This window comes from Brassica napus, chromosome C4 (assembly GCF_020379485.1).
Source record: "Brassica napus cultivar Da-Ae chromosome C4, Da-Ae, whole genome shotgun sequence".
Lineage (NCBI taxonomy): Eukaryota > Viridiplantae > Streptophyta > Magnoliopsida > Brassicales > Brassicaceae > Brassica > Brassica napus.
This window is the reverse complement of record NC_063447.1, coordinates 28,338,342-28,360,167: the sequence shown is the minus strand read 5'-3', so window position 1 is coordinate 28,360,167 and position 21,826 is coordinate 28,338,342. Positions and strand designations below refer to the sequence as shown.

The 21,826-nt window shown below is 36.8% G+C and overlaps 1 protein-coding gene and 2 long non-coding RNA genes across 3 annotated transcripts; all 3 read left to right on the top strand.

Moving 5' to 3' along the window:
* The first annotated feature begins 1,125 nt into the window (after positions 1–1,125).
* On the top strand, positions 1,126–2,850 carry LOC125585200. Its single transcript, XR_007322127.1, has 2 exons — positions 1,126–1,972; positions 2,227–2,850. It is a non-coding gene; the product is annotated as an uncharacterized LOC125585200 (long non-coding RNA).
* A 992-nt stretch (positions 2,851–3,842) lies between these two features.
* On the top strand, positions 3,843–6,154 carry LOC125585199. Its single transcript, XR_007322126.1, has 2 exons — positions 3,843–5,745; positions 5,825–6,154. It is a non-coding gene; the product is annotated as an uncharacterized LOC125585199 (long non-coding RNA).
* A 4,978-nt stretch (positions 6,155–11,132) lies between these two features.
* Positions 11,133–12,656, top strand: LOC125585966. The gene has a single exon (XM_048755709.1). It carries the CDS (start codon positions 11,133–11,135, stop codon positions 12,654–12,656), a length of 1,524 nt encoding a protein of 507 aa, XP_048611666.1.
* Positions 12,657–21,826: the final 9,170 nt, after the last annotated feature.

Sequence of the window (21,826 nt, the reverse complement as noted above, 5' to 3'; positions counted from 1 at the left end):
TTTTACAAGTTCTCACTATGATTCAGTTAACATATTTAATATCTTATACGCTTTTTGTTCAATAATGTCTAATCATTCTTGAACATTTATGCTTTGTCTATTTTTATACAAATATTTATGCTTTGTCTGTATGTGTTATTACAGTTATGATTGAGGCACAAGGGAATTTGTGCAGAGATGGTCTAGGCACTTGTGAAGACTGCGACCAGAAATGTAAAACTAAGCACGGACCATCAAGCGAAAGCAGCTGCGACCGTAGTGTTGGAGTGGCATTATGCACGTGCTTTTACCAATGTACTCCTCCTACACCTCCGTCGCCCCCGACACGGCCCACTTGCAACAGTGGAACTACTCTATGCACTGAACAGTGTTCGGACAGTTGCTGTGACACGAACTGCGCACAATCGCATGACGGTGGACATGGAATTTGTAATTCCATTGGTAACACTCGTCTTTGTTTGTGTGAGTACCCTTGCTAGAACCGGTTAATTAAGAATCGATATGTACTATGTTTCCTTGATTAATTTGATTGTTTCCTTCCGAAATTTAAGAAATTAATAAAATATGCATTAAATTTTTTAAAGGCTTTAATTTTATTTTATGTCAAATGAATGAGGAGAACAATGAAATTCATGTTCGAACCAAAAATGTAACAATATTTATAAAGAAAAATTGAACATAAATATTCTTAACAAAATTTGGGAAGAAAAAAATAAATAACAAATATTCTTCTTTATTTTTATTATTTTATTCTTTTATGATTTTACTTTTCATTCTTATTGTTTTAAACTTTTAATGGTCATTCGTTAAAACCAAATAATTATCTTCAGTAATAATAATAACAGTAGAAAAGTCATTATTTATAACTAGGGAAACTAATTGATATGCATTGTCCAGTGGGATTATAAGATTTGGTCATTTAACAAAACGATAACGAATTAACTTTGTTGCGACTTTTTTTTTGGACGACTATATATATATATATATATATATGCTTAGAACATATTTAATGGTATTTTATTTTCCTTCTAATTACTATCGATAGAGTAAAAAGTGTTTTCAATGGTGTGTTACATCTTCCATTAAATAAAGAAAAGTGAACAGTAATACGTTAAATGTAGAATAACACTTTTACTTGATCTACTTTTAGAGAAATTTTTTTCCTTAAAAAATAACCCCTTTTCTATATATTTTTATTTTTTAGCAAAATGAGATTATATAGTATAACTTTCACAGTTAAATACTATATTTAGTATATCAATTTTTCAGTGATGTGTTGTAGTAATTTTGTTTTAAGATAATCGTTTAGTTTTATAAATAATGTATTGTAGTGGTACATTGTTAAAAAATGGTATATTTTTAATATTTTTAAAGTTATAGATGGTTGAATAAATTAATAAATAAATATAAATCTATTTAAAATATTTTATTTTAGAGTAGAAAATATAAATAAGCACTGAAACAAAATTCTCTTTTATTTTTTAGAATAATCTAAAAATAAAAATATGAATTTACTAATTGTATTTCTTTATGGGTTTTGGGGTGGACCTCAGTACTAGTGAATATGGCAAATCATAAATTTTAATTTACGTTTTACCGCAATTAATAATAAAAAAATCTCTACATATATCTTTTCTTTGCAAGTGAGAGGCTGTCTCGATTCCCAAGACAGATGACCCAATAACTTCGCCGCCCGAAAACCACCGCGGTAATGAAACACTTTTCTTCTTCTTCTCTCTCTCCAGTCTCCACCCATAACTCGTTTAACCTAAAACTCGGAAAGTCTTGGCTCATTTTTCTCTCTGGCGACTAATTCATCTGCTGTGAGCTCTGATTCATCTGCAGCAGCTCCCAATCGACTTGTTTTCTGCCAGTATGGTTTCGAAATCGAAGAATGCGGAAACGTCCGCGGGGAAGATCGACAACCAAAGCCGCCAAACAGTCCGGCCTCCGAAAACTCAGCGGTACCCAGGTTCGGTTTTCTGTTTTTATTTTTTCTTTTACCATATTCCGACTGCTCTTCAGAGCTTTGACTCTGTGTTTGCATGTCTTCACCGATCTTGAGTTGACTTATTTTCTGGTTGTAATTGGGCTTTTGCCGTGTTGCTTTATTTGACTGTTTCTGTTTTTATTAATTTTTAATCTGTGTTGTCAGCTCGTTTCTTCCAGATAAAAGCTGCTGCTTGCGTTTTTGTTTTCTAAATTCGTATTCATCTGGTTTTGTAGTTTTCGAGTCCGACAACGATAAAATGGGCTTCTTGATCGACTCGACCGCACCGGGATCTCCATCAGTAGAGGCCGTAGGTGTGGAGGTCGGTTCTTCGTAAAAATTGCCTACAAGACTGTTTGCTTCACAAAAAAACAATTACGCCCTAAATATTTCTTCTTATTTACAATAGTGCCATTATCATCTATTTTCTAACCACTATGAACTACCATTTTTGAGCTCTAAAAGCTCAAGAATTAAAATTCTAACCACTTTTTCTCTCTCTCTTTCTAAACCAACAAATCTTCATTTCCTCGTCATTTTCATCTAAAAAACTCGCATCATTTTTATTTTCATAAGCAAAACTTTCATATTTTCGAGTTTAGTCAGTTGTGAATCGTCAAAAGTGTCTTTTCACATATCCGGAGCTTGGACGGTGGAAAAGGATGGAAACGAGCTTTACACCAGAAAATGTAACTATTTACATGATTTTCGTCATTTTTCAGATATATATCGCGATTGTAGACTGTTTTGTATGTCTATGCATATGTGTAGACTTACGATGCAATATACTTGTCAACTCACAGGTTAATTTTGTAATTGACCAAAATAATATTTTTTTGTAAAGAATTTCCTTAAAAGTCTACGTCTTTACCTTTGAAAACAAAAACAAAATATTAGGTAGACTTACTAAGACGTCTACTTTTACATTTGACTTAGATTTTGACATTTCATAGTAGACTTTATCGGAAGTCTACTTTGTGTAGACTTCATCGGAAGTCTACTTTATGTAGATTGCTTGGGAAGTCTACAAAATGTCAGTTTTACATTTGACCAAAACTTTGAATTCGTTGAATATGTTAGTTTTGTATTTGACTGAAATGTTAAAAAAATTGACCAAAAAACCAAATGTGTAAACTTTATATTCAGACTACTAATCTTAGAAAAAAACGTAGACTGCATATGAAGTCTTCTATTTTATTTTTGTCAGCAAAACTAACCCGTCAGATTTGTGAGTAGACATTAGTTGAAGTCTACACATTTGTAGACATTCATTTCAATATACTTGTAAAAACTCAAACTTGGTCAATTGTAAAGACTAACCTGTTCCAAAATATTTAAAAATGTAGACTGCATATGAAGTCTACTTTTGAAAGTCAAATCCTGGATGAATTCTGGTTAATTGCAAAAACTAACATTTTTAAAATGTAGATTGAAAAGAAAGCCTACACGTATAAAATCACAGCTTTTTTAAAGTACATATTAATAAGCCTACCCGTGAATTTTTCAATTGCAAAAACTAAACCAAATTGTAGGCCTACATGACATTTTAGAGAGAGATTGCGTAAATTTCATTAATATAGGGAGACAAAAATTGCAACTAGGTTAAAATTTACCGTAGTATAGACTTCATTTGAAATCTCCTAAAATTAAAATTTTAGAGTAGACTTTATTGTAGACCTTTTTTGGAGGTCTATTATGATATTTTCATTATTGTTGTTTAATAATTTTAATATATGAGCTTAAATTTTTAATTTATTCATACAAAAACTAAACTTAATCAAAATATTTTGATTTTTGTAATATTTTTTGTTCTTTATTGTTTTAGAAAAATTAATATATAATTTTTTTTTTCATTATTTATTATTCTAATAATTTTAATACATGATTTTACGTTAGGTTAAAAATATTTGGTTTAAGTTCGGTTAGGTTAAAATTAAACTGGTTAAATCTGGTTAGATTAAATTGCTACCGGTGAGTAAACTTCTTTGTAAGTTTACAACGATTATTTTATTGGTTCTTTTTTTATTTATTGTTTTAGTAATTTTAACGTATGATTTACTAAATTTATTTCTTTATTTCTTAGGAGTTATAATATATGATTTCAGATTTTTATTTATAAAGAGCTAAATTTAATTTAAAATAATATTTTTGTAATCACTAATTAAAGAAGACTCAAAAAGACGTCTATAGTGCAATAGACTTTATTATAGGTCTACTATACCATAAACCAAAAATCTCAAACCCTAAAATTTCTATTTATGATAAAAAATTCTCAATTATTGTATCAGATATAAAAATATTTAAAATATAAACTACTCAACATTAATATTCAAATTTAAGTCAATAAACCAAAAAAAAATCTCAATCTAAAATCTAACCCTTAGAACCTTTTGTTGCTAAACAATAAATATTGTCTAACACATGGTTATCAAATCAATATATATTCTTTTAAATTTTCAGTTATATAAAATTTTAATTTATAAACTTCATATTAATCCTTATATTGATGATTAATTAAAAATTTCACAAAAAATGCTTTTATACATTTTAGAAAAATAATTTATCAGATCAAATTACAATGTAGACTACATAATGAGTTTACATAGTAAATTTCTTAAGAGGTTGACAATTTCTTAGACTTCTTTTGTTATGTTTAGACTTACGAAGGACATAATCGTGAAATGAATTTTTTTTTTTTTGGTCATAAGGGTTAAATAATATTTTTACTATCTCTTTAGGTTGGTTTTGCATTCGATTGAATATGAGAATTATTTTTATGTTTAATTTGAATATTTGGTTGTTTTTAGCAAATTTCCATTTAATTAATTGATAGACAACTCTTCAAATATTATTGTGGTTGACCTACTTTGACTAAAAAACGGAAAGGCAGTATGAATGAATGAATCATGAGTCTACCTTTGACCAAAAGCAACTTCTTTCTCCGAAAAGAAAATTCATGTATAACGAAAGCTGCGGTTAGGAACTATAGGGCATGACTAAATTTTTAATTTACTCCCCCGAAGTTTCAGTTTCATTCTCCAAAACACAATTCAAACTTGTTAGTCGAATTCAATGAGAAGCATAAGATGAATTACGACCCTTTAGCCTTTAACAGAAACACATACTTCTCTCCTCATATCACCGTATCAACAACCATATCGACAACTTCTAGGCGAATTGACCTTTCTCTCTGGAAGCTCCGAGGGTGAGAGCATTAGCGTCTCCGATTTCGGACCTGAGAAACTCTCCGGGGCTGCAGAATTCTTCGGGAGACATGTCGTCTTGTCCTACAAAAAGCCAGTGAGGATCGAGGCTTCTCTCTTCCGTGTATCTACGAGACTACGAGGAAGAGTGATATGAAGAAAGAGGTGAACATTTGTCCCTTTGAATAGTAATGGCAGAATCTCTGTGATTTCAACTAGATTTAGGGCTCCTTTTGAATGTTTTTTCCCAAAATTTCTGTAATTCAAGAGGATTTAGGTCTGGTGATTTCTGTTATTTGATCCTTTGGTTTGTGATTCTAGTTAAGAGTTCTAATGATATCAGTGAGTTGTAAAGTCCTTTCTCCTAAAACCTTGTGGGATTCTCTCGGTCTTATTTGCTTAGATATCGTTTGATGTTAAGATTACACAATGATTCTTATGATGTTTGCATCAGTTATGAATCTCTTTTGTTGCTTCTTCCACTAAATTGCAATGTACCTCAACTGTTGGAGCAACATATCAACATAGGCGAGATATAGACCACCTTTGGAGGTACATAAGATCAAAGGTTATTGATTGATTAGTCCTTATATTTTCTGGTATTTGAACACTTAAACTTTTTGCATTACAGGGGTGAAATGTGTCTGTAAGAAGATCAGAAGAAAACTCAAAGAACAAAGGTTTCAAGAACTAAATGAGAAGAATCAAATAATAACGGGATATGTTCCTTTTGTTGAGATGTCAAGCAATGGTTGAAGAATTGGGAGACACAAAAAGGATATGTTGCATGCGTAAAATGTTTCTACTTTGAGTTGTAAAGAGTTATAAAACATGTGTACATATTATTATCGTGGATAAACCCCCAAGTTGCTTGTTTGACCATCATGGATAGCAAAATTAGTATCCACATGTACACATATTTATTGTACATATTTATGATTTATGATGATATCCACATGTACAATACGGTGCAAGGAAAAAAAAAACAGATTTAGATAAGTATCTTTCTTGAGTTTAACATACAAAAAAGAGAATTGGAACTCATTTAAGAATGTGAGATGAATAACGATACATTATGATCGAGCAATGTAGAGACCCTAAACCAAAACCAAAGAAAAAAGATGGATAAGGAAGAAATCATCTTCTTTCCTTCTCGAGGCACGGGTCATCTTCTTGTCTCCATTGAATTCACTAAGTCTCTCATCAAACGTGATGACTACATTCACACAATCACCATCATCCCCTGGAACTTACCTTTCCTTCCTCAATCCAACCTCTTGGCTAAATCTCCTCGCTTCAGAGCCTAGAATTCATCTTTTGCCATTGTCTGAAATTTAAAACCCTTATTAATTGGACCAAACTCACGAACAATTACATGTGTGTACTTAAACTGTTGGGTGCTGTTCGTTTGCTCACCCAGGTGATCCATCTGGGTGAAGATGCAAATCGATGTTCGTTTTGTACATTATAACGCTACATCTAGATGAATCATCCAACTGAATTGTTAAAAACTTATCTCAAATTTTCACCCAAATGAAGGTGAGTCTTGATGGTGTGCATCTGGATGCAGATGCATTTAGTTCAGTCCAAAATGATAAATGACAAAATAATGTTTAAAATCAAAATAGATTTTCCCGCCAAAATTAGAAAACCACATTTTCTCGACAAAACCGAAGAAACGCATTTTTCTGGCAAAAACGCAAAAACACATGTTTCCGTAAAAACTGCAAAAACATATTATCCCGCCAAAATCGGAAAAACGCATTTTTCTGCCAAAAACACATGTTCCCGCCAAAACCGCCAAAATCACATTTTTCCGCCAAAACCACAAAACGTACCTTTTCGTCAAAAGCATATTTTTCCGCAAAAACCGCAAAAATATATTTTCCGCCAAAAACGCAAAAATGCACTTTTTCCGTCAAAAACGCAAAAATGTATTTCCCGCCAAAAACGCGAAAAAACATTTTCCCGTCAAACCCGCAAAAACGCACTTTTTCGTCAAAAACACATTTTCCACCAAAACCGCCAAAAAGTATTTCCTGCCAAAACCGCAAAAACCCAATTTTTTAGCCAAAACCGCATAAACGTATTTTCCCACCAAAATTAGAAAACACATTTTTTCCGTCAAAACACATTTTTCCGCAAAAATTACAAAAATTATTTTCCGTCAAAACCGTAAAAATGTTGTTTTCCCGCCAAAAATTTTAAAAAATATATTTTAGTCATTTCATTAACAAGTCCACCTGATGCAGATGCAAGCTAAAAAAAAAATAAAAAGCAAAAGAACATAGTTGAATTCAAATGATTCATCTGGATGCATAGACGAAATGAAGAAAATAACAACACCCAGATGAAACATCCCAGATGAAACATCCGGACAAGGCATCTAGATGGACCATCGGGATGCATCTTCCAGATGGACGAACAAACAAGGCCATGCTCAACGTTGTTGACAACAATGCCACAACCTAAGCACTTGAACATCCTGTAAAGAAGCTAAGGTCTCGCTTCGCTTGTTCGGGTAATCACACTTGTCACCGATACAAGCTTCCGGATTTCTGCAGTGGTTAGTTCGCTCACCCTAGAAAGTTGAAACAATTTCAAGACCACATCAGAAACTGAATTACAATAAAATTTGATTCAAACGCAAACAGCAAACCTCTTGAGTAACTCTAAGAGCACGTTCTCCACTTGAATTGCTTGTTCATCGGTTACAAATCTTAGATTTTTTTGGCTCCGTCAGAGAAGGAGCACCACCACTATTTTCTTATTCCCGGAGCTATGTTTTCTGGGTTTATTCAGTTGTTATTATCGGAGGAGATTTTAGGAAGAAGCTCAAGTCCTTGCAATTCAGACCTCCGACTTTATTGTTTCTTCTCACAAACAGATTTTTGAAGCTTGCACCACCGTGGACGTCACACCGTGTTGGAGATCCGCCATCAAAACCGAGCTGGAGCTGTCGTAACACATCACCACCACAACCGTGAGTGAGTTTAAAGGTTAGATGGAAAAATAAAAAGATCCCAAATTTGATTTGCAGATTTTTATCCTGTGATTCGAGAAATGGAGAAAAAAAACTTAAACTGGTGATCAATGTTTAGGAGGAAAAAGATGATGAATTTGTTATTCCTCAAAATTGTTACCAATTGACTTGAATGAATAAAATAGAAATACTTTGGTTTGGCTGTAACTTTACACTGGATGTTAATAAAAGGAATAAGTGGAATTACATGAATGATAATCAGTGGAATTCAATGGAATGGAATTAATATTCCATTTGTTCCAAAACTATTTTGATGTGGAATGGTTTTTCAAAAGAATGTTGATATTTTTTTTGGAATGGAAATGAATAATATAGAATGAGATGGAATAACCATTCCTTCTTTTCATTGCAACTGGTGAATATTTTATGGAATGAGAAGGAATTAAGTATTCAAGAAGTTTTTATTCCAAAAAAAATGCATTCCAGTTGCACCCTATAATCTTTTGTTTGTCAACATAGATAGCAGTTAAAAAAAAATAGTGTTGTTTGAAAATATGGATAACAATAAGTTAGAAAAAAAGAAGTAATAGACTTATGCTATTAAAAAATTGAAAGTCCATTACATTATATTAAAAAAAACATGGATGGCAATCATAGACTTGGACCGCAAGCCTGATCCGTAAAGAACTGTTGCGGGACGGTATTGGGACGAGGTTTTCTAGGCCCGTAAATTTGCGGGCCTCGCGGAACGGGTCTTTGCGGGACTGGGTCTTTTGCGTGATGGACCGAAACGGATCATGCGGGATTACATGGACCCGTTTTTTTTTTCATTTCTTATTTTACATGAAAAAAACGAGAGAGAGAGTGAGAAGAAAGCGATTCTTGTGACTTTGCCCCCAGAAAAAATAAGGAGTTCCGGCGATGATGATTCGAGCTCCAGTGATGATGATTCGAGATCCGGCGATGACGACTCCAGCTCCAGCGATGACGATTCGAGCTCTGGTGGTGTTTTGATTTGGTTTTCTCTTTTATTACACACAACTATGAATTGCTTTATTACAATGTGGAATTTCTTGTTTAAGTTGATTGGTTTTGTTTTCAATACTGTGAAATGGTGTTTTTCTTAAATTAAATTTGGTTACAATGGTGTTGTTTAGGAGAAAAGTTAGTTGTTTATCATGTCACTTCTATAATTTGACAAAGTGATTCACGATTTTTTTTTTGAAATCCAAAGAATTACAAAGAGGGATGGTTTGATGAAGACGTACAACACTTGAGCCAAGTTATTACAAAGACAACAACTCAATCAGATTCAAACTTAATAAAATCTTATGCTGATAACAAAAAAATGCTTTTAACTCAAGAACGCAAGCACAAATAGAGCTTTATGGCATTGATTTTGATAAGGCTTTAGTGAAGCTTAATGAGTTCTCTTCAACTCTCTTACACAAATCTTCCACTTGAACATTCATGAAGGAAGCTGAAGTAGGTGGTTTGATAATGAGGCATCCCGCGGGACGGCCCGCGAAGGCCTATGTGTTCTGCGGTACAGGTTTGGGCTTGCATTCTGAGGACCGCAGCCCGTGCGGGACATGCCTACTGTGACCCACTCAATGACCAACCTGCCGCGGTACGGGACGAGACAGGATGGGTAAACCTGTTTGACCTCTCTACTTGATATACATATTCAAATCAAAATAATAATTTAAAATTGATTTATATCAAAAATTCATTCAAAAATATACATATATTCAAAATTTGATTTTTACTTACATATTTTCCAATAACCATTATAAAAATGTTTTCAATATATATAAGAAAAATACAATACAAAGCCCAATTTCAAACAACAACTTAAATTATGGTTTTAATAATTCACATTGAAATTTTAAAATATATTATATGTTATTATTTATATGATTGTACGTATAGAACTTATTTGATGGTAAATATAAAATACGATTAATTATATGATAACACATATTTTTGTAACCTATGATGACACATATAGGATATATAATAGTGATTAGGAGTGGACGTTCGGGTTCGTTTTCGGGTCTGTTTGGGATTTCGTATTCGGTTCAGATCTTTGAGGATTCGGTTCGGATTTGGATAACCAATTTAAATTGGTTTGGTTTAAATATTTGGATAGAGAATTAATAATTATTTAAATATTTTTGGAGTTTTGAGTATATTTTAACTATTTTAGATATTTATGTTTGATTATTTGTATATATTTTCAAGTATTTAAACGAACTTAAAAGTATCATATATATTATGGATGTTTTATATATATTAAATTTAAAAATAATTAATATATATAAGTATATAAATCTATTTTGGATACCCAAAATACTTCGGTTCAGATCGGATTAAGTTTCAGTTCTTCAAATACCAAAATTTTGAATAATTCAGATATTAAATCAATTTTGGTTTGGATTTGGTACTACTTATTCGGATTGGGATCGGTTGGATTCTTCGAATTCGAGTTTTTTGCCAAACCCTAAATAGTGACATAAAAAACAAATAGCATCATATTTTTTTTAAAATGCATCCGCGCGGGTGCGCGGATCAAAATCTAGTTTTCTCTTATACGAAGAAACTAACGGAAGAAATATTTCCTCCTGTAAAACTGAAGAGGAATTTGTGCTCCCTTGGTAGGTATAGTGGCTTAGGTTCCTGGTATTTTGATATATATTCATTAATTCATGCAATGTCCTCTCTCTAGTCGAGACGATCTCCGGTGGCTTCGAGTTTCCTATTATAAATTTTTATTCTCTCCCTCGCCTTGAGTGGATCCATTTACCGGCTTGCAGCCACGGTATTTATTTTTGGAAAGGATATTCAAATCTTCCGTTTCTGAGCTGTTCTTGCCTTACTTGACCTCCAAGATACTCTCGTCTCTGTCACGCTTTCTTTTTTTTGGTCCGCAATTGATTCTTATTTCCATTTTCACATGATTTCATTGCGTATCTGTGTGGAATTCTGCGCGATCAAAGGGAAATTCTCCTTGACTCTCTCTGATTTGCTCCCAAAGACTCACGGTGCTAGACGGTTCACTTGTCGCTCCTTCCTGCTGCAGTCGTTAGCTATGGAGGATTCTTTACAACTTAGCTTGCAATCAATGAAACTTGTGGATGACGAAGAACCTCTTACACTTCCTGACAGCCCGAGATTCAGGGTTTTCGATGAGAACTCGAGGAGTCTGTTGGGTAGGCTACTGAACCCGGATTGTCAACCAATGGCTAAGATGATTGATTATATGCCGACCGCTTGGCGTGTGTATGGTAGAGTCAGAGGCATAGCGTTGTCTCGTGATAGGTTTCAATTCATCTTTCAACGAGAGGAAGATCTTCAAACAGTCTTAAAGGATAGACCCTGGTCCTATAATCACTGGGCGTTGGCTCTGGAGCGATGGAATGAAGACCCACCGATCGACTTCTTACGCTATATGAAGGTATGGATCCGTATCAGGCACATACCGATGAAGTTCTTTACAACCGATACCATGTTCAGGCTTGCTTCTGAAGTGGGTAAAGTTGAGGAGATAGCTTATGATCCTAAAGTTTCACATACTAAGGATTACATCAGGGCTTTGATTACCTTTGACACTGAGAAGCCAGCCAAAGCCTCTCGGAAGTTGATGGTGAAGAATGATGGAACAATGGTGACTATTGAATTCGAATATGAACGAATCCACAAGCGTTGTTTTCACTGCCTTTGTATTACGCATGAAAAGGTCAGATGCCCTTTGTTGAGAAGAGGTGCAACGAGGCAAGATCCAAACACTGCTTCTCCTGAGAGTAGAGTGCAGGATATTGAGGAAAGGGATGAAAGTAGTCACAGAAACCCTCATAATAAAGGTCCCCCAGGGTTCCCTCCTATGTTTCCTGAGCTTCCTCCTCACGAACAGAAAGCTGCTATGCTTTATATCTCCCATGCTGATGCTACAGAGAGACAAGCGAGAATCATGAGAGTGCGCCAGGCTATCTCAGACCAAGGGCAAACCCATGTTGCTACGCTAATGAAGTTTACTGCGAACCTAGATAAGGGCAAGGGCCATGTTTACTCGTACCCGGAGGTTACTCAATCTGCGCAGATAATCAAGCAGACCATACCTGCTCTGTCTCTGCCTATAATCCGTGATGATGTATCTGATTCTGCTTTCTCAGGAGTGGTCGGCTCTCAGGGGCTATCTGTCACTACGGGCTTTCAGATTGGTCTGTCTTCTAAGACGCCATCTTCCGGTGATAGTAATGCTCCTAAGCAGCAGAGACGAAGACCTCCTTCATGGAAACATAAAGCTCAGGCTGGTAAAGGAGCTTCTCCTAGTAACCGAATCTCTAAGTCTACAGCGCCACCATTGGAGAGTAGTGGCAAACGTAAGACTGATGCGATTTCTATGTCTCCCTCCAAGAAACTCTCTACCCCAACAACTAATACGGTGGCTTCCAGTTTGAAGCCGCTGCCTCCCCAATGAGTATTTGGTGCTGGAACTGTCAAGGTGCTGGAAGCACTGAGACAGTTCAAACTATCCAGGAAGTGCGCCGTAAGTACTTTCCGGATATTATGTTCTTGATGGAAACAAAGCAACAGTTTGGATACATTTCTTGGTTACAGAAAACTCTTGGTTATGATAAAGTTTTTACAGTTGAGCCTCTTGGTCTAAGTGGAGGCTTGGCTGTTCTCTGGAAGGATAGTTTTGAAGTGGAGATTCTTTCAGGGGACAAAAGGATAATTGATATGAAGGTTCGTTGTCGTTCGGTGTCTTTTTATCTCTCATGTGTCTATGGCGACCCAGTGAGAGCAAGGAGACAGGAGGTTTGGGATAAGTTAATGGATATTGGGTTAAGTAGAGATGAAGCTTGGTTGGTTGCTGGTGATTTTAATGAGCTGATGTCTAATGATGATAAGCTGGGAGGAGCAGTCAGAGATGATTCAACCTTTTGGGGATTCAGAGACATGGCTCGCTGCTGTGAAATCAGAGAACTCAGGAGCTCTGGTAATGTTCTGTCTTGGACTGGATGGCGCGATGGTGTTTGGGTTCAGTGCCGTCTAGACAGATGCTTTGGTAATGATGAATGGTTCAACTTGTTCCCTAGATCAAGTGTGGAGTATGGGGGCATGTGGGGTTCTGATCATAGACATCTATTAATTGGTTTTGTCTTGGAGCAGAGAGAGCTCCATCGAGGGAGATTCTACATGGATAATAGGATGTTTGCTAAGGAAGGTTTCGAAGAAGCAATCGTACATGGTTGGGGTGATCAGAACGAAGATGCATGTCTTATGGACCGCATTGCACGTTGTCGTAGGGAGATTTCTAAGTGGAAGAAGTCAACTGATCTTAACTCTCATGAGAGAATCACTCGGTTAAAAACTGCCTATGAATTGGAAATCAGTAAACTTCATCCTTCCCGCGTGCTTATGAAAAGTCTCAAGATGCAATTATCTGAGGCTTATCTTGAGGAGGAACGCTTTTGGAGGCAAAAATGCAGAGAAGAGTGGCTAAGGGAGGGCGATAGAAACACTAAATACTTTCACAATGTAGTGAAGGGTCGCAAAGTCAAAAATAGAATTCTGATGCTCTTAGATGAATGGGGAGATGAACATTTCTCAGAAGGTGCAAAGGGCCACATTGCAGTTGAGTACTTTCGGGAACTCTTCATGAGCTCAAACCCCTACGATCTTGACACTCTGTTTCTCAACTTCCCCGGCTGGATCACTGAAGCGATGAATGTTGATCTGACTGCTCCAGTGTCGTTGGAAGAAATTAGAAAAGCGGCGATGAGTGTCAATGGAGGCAGTGCTCCTGGTGAAGATGGTCTGACAGGATCCTTCTATCATAAGTATTGGCATGTTGTCGGGCCTGCGATTTCGAAGGAAGTTCAGGGAGTTTTTGACTCAGCTGTACTACCAGAAGGATGGAACCACACTCAGCTGAGCCTCATCCCGAAAATCCCTAACCCGGTTAGAATGCAAGATATGAGACCTATCAGTCTATGTGCGGTTCAGTATAAAATTATTTCTAAGATCCTCTGCAATCGTTTGAAGGTTATTTTGCCTGAGGTGGTCTCAGAGACTCAAGGAGCCTTTGTCGCTGGTCGTTTAATCTCGGATAACATCATCATTGCTCATGAAACTATCCACTCTCTGCGTACGTGTGATAGAGTTGCAGAGGATTTCATGGCCGTTAAGACTGATATGTCTAAAGCTTATGATCGCGTTGAGTGGTCGTTTCTTGAGACATTGTTGGAAAGAATGGGGTTTGATCGTGTCTGGGTCCGCTGGATTATGGCCTGCGTTAATTCTGTATCCTACTCTGTTCTTTTGAATGGCTGTTCTCATGGGTTTATCAAACCAGAGAGGGGACTGCGACAAGGGGATCCGCTGTCTCCGTTCTTGTTTATTCTTTGTGCTGAGGCTTTGGTTAATTGTCTTAATAACTCGGCTTCTGTTGGTAATCTGCATGGTATTCAAGTCGGTGTGTCTGGACCTGCTATCCACCATCTCTTATTTGCAGATGATAGCTTACTTATGTGTAGAGCTAATGCCAATGAAGCCACAGAGATTATGAATTGCCTCAACTCTTATGGTGACGCCTCTGGACAAAAGATTAATCTGGTTAAATCGTCCATTATTTTTGGCGCTAAGGTTTCAGCAGACGCTAAAAGAGCAGTAAAAGAGACATTAGGCATTGATAAAGAAGGAGGTGATGGTACATACCTTGGTCTTCCAGAGTGTTTCCGTGGGTCTAAGAGACAACTACTCAGCTTCCTTAGAAGGAAACTTCAAGGTCGCCTCAACGGCTGGTTTGCGAAATCACTATCTCAAGGGGGAAAGGAAATTTTGATCAAGTCAATTTGCTTAGCGCTTCCTATTTACGCTATGTCTTGTTTTAGGCTCCCAAAGGATACTTGTGCTCGGCTTAGGAGTGCCTTGACAGAGTTTTGGTGGAGTAACGGTAACAATAGGAAGAAGATTGCTTGGGTTGCTTGGCAAAAATTGTGTAAGTCTAAAGATCAAGGTGGCTTGGGTTTTAAGGATCTGGAAAAATTTAACCAAGCCTTGCTAGCTAAGCAAGCGGCGAGGGTTTTGAATAATCCAGACTCTCTAATGGCTCAGGTCCTGAAGCATCGCTATTTCAAGAACAGCTCCTTCCTAGATAGCGGAGTGGGCTCCAGACCTTCCTTCGCTTGGCGGAGTATTATCCATGGGCGGGAGCTTCTACAACAGGGGTTGTTGAAGAAGATTGGCTCTGGTTCGGATACAGTAGTGTGGTGGGATTGTTGGATTCTTGACTCTATCCCTCGTGTGCCTGACTATAGACAAGGGTCTGTTGTTGATCTAACTCTGAGAGTGGAGGATCTCTTGATTCCTGGTACTGGAATGTGGAACCAGGAGCTAGTATTTCGTACTTTCACTCGGAAGGATGCAGAGATTATAATGAAAATCAAACCTGATATCTCCCATACAGATAGTGTGGTATGGGGATTATCTAGAAATCGATCTTACACGTCGAAGAGTGGGTATGCTTTGCTTGAGATTATTGAGGAGATTAATACCTCACAGGTGGAGATCATTCCTCCAGTAGAAAAGAAGCTCTGGTCTACCTTGTGGAAAACGAAAACAACTCCAAAATTGTGCCATTTCCTTTGGCGCATTCTCTCTGGTGCCTTGGCGGTAAAGGAAAGATTGAGATCGAGAGGCATTCAACTTAATATTACATGTTCATCTTGTAATAATGGAGTTGAGGATATTGGCCATGTTCTCTTTCATTGTCCATTTGCTCAGGAAGTATGGGCTCTCTCGTCAATTCCTATGCCTCCATCAGGGGCGTGGTCTCGCTCTATCTTCTTAAACCTTCATCACCTGATTAATTGTGGGAAGCGAAAGTCTCAGGCTCCGGAAACCGGGCAGGTATTTCCTTGGATCCTATGGCACATATGGAAGGCAAGGAATGCATTCTGTTTTGAGCACACACGCTTGTACCCTGCTGTTGTCTTGGATAAGGCATTGGTGGAAGCAGAAGTATGGAGAGAATTGCAGGTTCCTACTCTTCAGCGAACTTCTCAGGTGGTAGTAGCTCAGGCAATTCGGAATTGGAAAAAGCCTCCTACTGGCTGGGTTAAATGTAACTTTGCTTCCTCTTGGGTAAACTCTACAAGTGTTTGCAGTGGAGCTTGGATAGTAAGGGATGGCTATGGCAAAGCCATTTTCCACAGCAGACGATCCTTTCCTTGCTTACCTAACCCATTGGAGGCTGATCTTTGCTCTCTATTATGGACTTTGGAAGACATGGCTAATCTGCGAGTTGATAAAGTTATCTTCGAATCTTCTTCGCCTTACCTAAGAGAGGCTTTCCGTCTTAACTCGTCTCCTGGTACAAACCCCATGGTGTCTAGGATCACTCAGCTCTTCCATGGCTTCTCTGAGTTGTGTACAGAACTTGTGTTTGATGAGAGTAATAAGGTGGCCTCATTTATTGCGAATAGTGTGACAAGGGATCAACGGCTGCAGTCTTATATTGGTTCTGGTGGCCCCTCTTGGCTTCAGACATTGATCTCGCAGGAGTCGGGGTTTGATTCCTCTTAGTTTCTTTTGCTCTCTCCTTCTATGTTGAGGTGTTGCTGTAATACTACCTATTGGTAGGTGCTTTCCCTTTATTTGGCTTTTTGGGATTTCATTTTGTCCCCTAGTTCATACTCTACGTACTTTTGTTGAGGCTTTGTCCTTGATTGGGTTTTAAACCCTCAAATATGAATGAAACTTTCAGTGTTAAAAAAAAAAAAATGAAGAGGAACAAGTGGACTATAATTTAAGCTTTAAAAGTTCAAATAACAAAATGAAATTTCAGATAGATTAAAATGTATCGCAAGTCGCAAGACTAACAAAATATTCACACATCTACATCTAATATATTACTTTGACCTCACGTTATATACAAAAAGAAGTTTAAACTTATCTTAATTTAACTCATGATCATCCAACTATATAAATATTAAAATACGTTTACTGCATTGAACATAGTAAAACATAAAAAGAGTTAAGAAGATTTATGCTTTATATTTTCTTTTAGAAAAAGCTAGCTTTTTTGGTGACAAAAGTTAACTTCGAGTAGTCTGAGCAACATCAAAGTATACCATAGAGTTAAGTTTAAAGTTTCATAGTTTAATCATACGTATGATTTGGTGCAAATTTATATTTATTGAATTCTGAAAACATCTGTTCATCTTGATGTTTACCATTTATGTTTATTATTACTTGTTCAGTTATTTCTCTACATTTGCTCCTTTTTATTCAATTATTTTTCCAATTCAATTCTTTAAAAAAAATTTTGTTCAAAATTTTTTCCATTCGTTTTGTTCAAAATTTTTTCCATTCGTTTTGTTCATCATTGGATCACAAGTTGAAGTCTGGAACTTTTGTATTTGTTAATTGCCGAAAGCAAGAAGGATAGACTTGGAATTTCATGTTCTCAGTTCTATTGAAAGCCTTGGACAAAGTGTCTTAGTAGCAAATAATGTTCTATTATAAAGATGAAAAGTGACTTAAAATGTAATATTTTCATGAGTCATTAGCTAGCCTTTGATATATTTTCTCGACATTTTTATAAGACCTAAATAAACTTCCTAAGCAATATATCCCATCCTCGATGGCTCCATGTCTGCCCTCATACAGTCATGCGACATATGGATTAAAAAGAATAGATATAAATATGGTGAGCATAATATGTATCTCAATATTTATTAAAGACAAAGCATGTCATGGAAAAAAAAGAAGAGACGGAATACTACACCAATTCACATATGGAGATGATGTTGCAATATTACCGTCTGAGGGGTTTCAACTTGAGTTAGCTGAGACGCAGGCGGAGGGATCAGAGGTGATTATGGAGGCTAGTGAGGCGGAGAAGGGCTTAATTGCGCTTCAGGGAATGATGGAGAAGCAGGATTATATGGCAGAGGATATTGATATGGAACTGGAGGCTATTAACGCTACCATATTGGAGAGTGGTGTGGAGTTGGAGGCAGAAGAGGAGTTTCAGACTCTTTCGGAGGAAGAAGCTGAGTTAGCTTCTGAGGTTCAGCAAGAGCATGTACATACACAGGAGGAAGAAGAGCTGGGGAGTGGAGATGCTAATGATGACAAAGATACGGCGGCAGGGTCGGTGGCGACGAGGCAGAGTAACCGTAAGAGGTTTGTTAAACCTACTATAAGCATGGCGGGAAGCAACAAGATGAGGATGACAAGTGCGCTGGTATCCCCACGCAAAAGAGTAGCAGCCAAGGTGGGAACTCGTCATGGTGATAGTGGCAAACCACCGGAGAGCAAGGGTCCTTCAAACCCAAAACCGGTGCATCTTAAGTTCTAAGAATATGAATCAAGGTTTATTTACAGAGAGTCTACGCGAGACGGAATTGGTTTACGGGGGTGGTCTTTTATTTCTTTTAATACTTTGCTTTACTATTGGTGACTCAGTTGGTTTTAAGAGAGTGAGGGAAGTTGGAGTTGTTATGTTTCTTTTGGTTCTTAATAAGACTTGGAATAATACTGGTTTCTTGAGTTTATGGTGGTCTCTTGGTGTATATGTTACCGTTTTACATTGCGGAGAGGGCTTGTTTTTTTTTTGGTTTGGAATCATGGTTGTGTGTGGTGGCCTATTACTGGCGTTTTCTTCCTTGTACTGACTCTGCATTGGTGTGGAAAGCTGATGCACGTATGGCCTTTGCGATTAAGGAGATGGGAATTGAAAGGTATAGTCCGGAATATAGTAAATGCATTTGGTCTCTTCGCTTTGGGGATTACATATGGTTTATCAGATCAATATAAAGAATACTATATAGCATTTGATACGAATGGTGAGTTATGTTTATTGGTGGCACAAATTTTTCTAAAGCACAAGTGTTTTATAATTTTACTCTATCCTTTTGATTATTCGATATGGTGCTGGGGAAACAATTGGCAAGTTTTTGGTTCTGGATTAAATGGGCTTAATGAATCATATTCTCAAGATAATGGGTTTGCAAAGGAGCTATATGTGTACCGCAAGCTTGGGGTTAAAAATTGTACCTATTATAGTTTAATAGGCTTTTTATATGTACGTATTCTGACGATTGAAATAAGGTATAATGGATATCATTGGTGTAATGATGCTCCTAATGGTTGTGATTTTACTGGTTTTCGGAACCTTGAGACTCTAAGATTGATGGGTATCATTAAACCCCAATCTTCCGTCTCGGAAGAGCAATACAAGCAGATTTATATATGAAAAATATTAAGTTGGAATTGCAGAAGTCTTGGAAGTCATTGGACAATAAGTTATCTTCGGGAAACATGATATAAACATAAACCAAAATTTTTGTTTTTATCAGAAACGAAACAAGATTTTGGATTTGTACAAGGGTTTCAATCAAATTTTGGTTACTATAGTCTGGTTATGGTGGATCCAATTGGGAGAAGTGGTGGTTTAGCCCTTTTTTATAATAATGACTACAAAGTTATTATTTTATATTCTAACAATAGAATGATAGATGTCGAGGCGGTGGCCAATGGGAAACAAGTATTCCTTACTTTTGTATATGGAGAGCCGGATCAAAGCTTAAGAGACCATGTATGGGAAAGGTTAACCCGATATGGTTTAGCTAGATCGGAGCCATGGTTTGTTATAGGATATCTAAATGAGATTATTGGAAATCATGAAAAGAATGGGGGATCTCTAAGATGTGCGACTTCCTTTATTCCTTTCAACAATATGATAAGGAATAGTGGACTATTAGAATTTTCGGCTCGTGGTAATAAAATATCCTGGCGAGGACGTAGAGGTAAAGGGAAATGAGCTGTAACAGTCAGATGTAGACTGGATAGAGTCTTGGCTAATGAGGAATGTCATACACTATTCCCATTTTCTTATACAGAGTATTTGAGGATGGTGGGATCGGATCATCGACCGGTGATTTCTTTTCTGGAAGATAAATTATTAAGGAAAAAAAGAGGACAGTTCAGGTTTGATAAGCGATGGATAGGTCAGGAGGGGCTTATGGAATCAATTGTGTCGGGGTGGACAGAAAATCAGGAGGGCCAATCAGGGGATTTCATTACCAAAATTAATAATTGTCGACATGAAATATCTTCATGGCGGAAAGACAATCAACCTTATGGGAAGAAAAATATATAGAATCTTCAACAAGCTTTGGAAGATGTACAAACAGATAACAATAGAACCCAAGGGGATATTCTTGAGATTTCCAGGAAATTATAGGAGGCCTATAAGGATGAGGAGGAGTATTGGCATCAGAAGAGCCGAAATATGTGGTACTCATCCGGGGATCTGAATACCAAGTTTTATCATGCTCTGACAAAGCAAAGGCGGATTAGAAATAAAATAGTGGGCCTCCATGATGAAGCGGGTAATTGGATCACAGATGAAAACGGTGTTGAGAAGGTGGCGGTAGATTATTTTGATGGTATGTTTAATTCTACTAATCCTACGGAATTTGATAGTTTCCTGGAGGAGATATGATCATTAATTTCTCCTCAGATGAATCAAAGGCTATTGAGGGTAGCTACGGAGGAAGAGGTGAGACAAGCATTATTTATGATGCATCCAGAGAAAGCGCCAGGACCGGACGGAATGACAGTTCTCTTTTTTCAGCATTCCTGGCATGTCATTAAAAAGGATGTGGTTGAGCTGGTGAATAATTATTTGGTAACATGCGAATTGGATCCAAGGCTGAATATAACTAATATTTGTATGATACCAAAAGTAGAGAGACCGACAAGGATGACGGAACTGAGACCGATAAGTCTTTGTAATGTGGGCTATAAAATAATTTCGAAGGTTTTGTGTCAAAGGCTGAAAGGTTATCTCCCCAGACTAATTTCATAGACACAATCGGCTTTTGTGGCAGGAAGGTTAATTTCAGATAATATTCTTATCGCGCAGGAAATGTTTCATGGTTTGAGAGCTAATAAGTCTTGTCAAAATAAGTTTATGGCAATAAAAGCAAATATGAGTAAGGCATATGATCGGATAGAGTGAAATTTTATCGAGGCTCTCCTTCACAAAATGGGTTTTGATCCTCATTGGATCAAATTAATGCGAGAGTGTGTCTCTTCGGTTCAATATAGAGTGCTTCTCAATGGGCAGCCACGAGGTCTTATTATTCCCCAGCGGGGATTACGTCAAGGGGATCCTTTGTCCCCTTATTTATTTATCATGTGTATGGAGGCGTTAATTTCAATATCAAAAAGGCGGAGCGGATGAAACAGTTAACTGGTATGAAAGTGGCAAGAGCTTGCCCTGCAATCTCTCATTTGCTATTCGCAGATGATAGCTTGTTCTTCTGTAAGGCAAACAAGGAAGAGTGTCAAACTATACTTAGGATTCTAAAGGAATATGAGACCGTCTCTGGACAACAGATTAATTTCCAGAAATCCTCAATTCAATTTGGACACAAGATCGATGAAGATAGTCGTCAAGAATTGAGGGATCTTTTGGGAATTCAGAATTTAGGTGGAATGAGATCTTATTTTGGCCTGCCAGAAAGCCTAGGAGGTTCTAAGGTACAAGTGTTTGGCTTCGTACAAGATCGGTTAAATAATAGGGTTAATGGATGGACTTTTAGATTTTTTACTAAGGGTGGCAAGGAG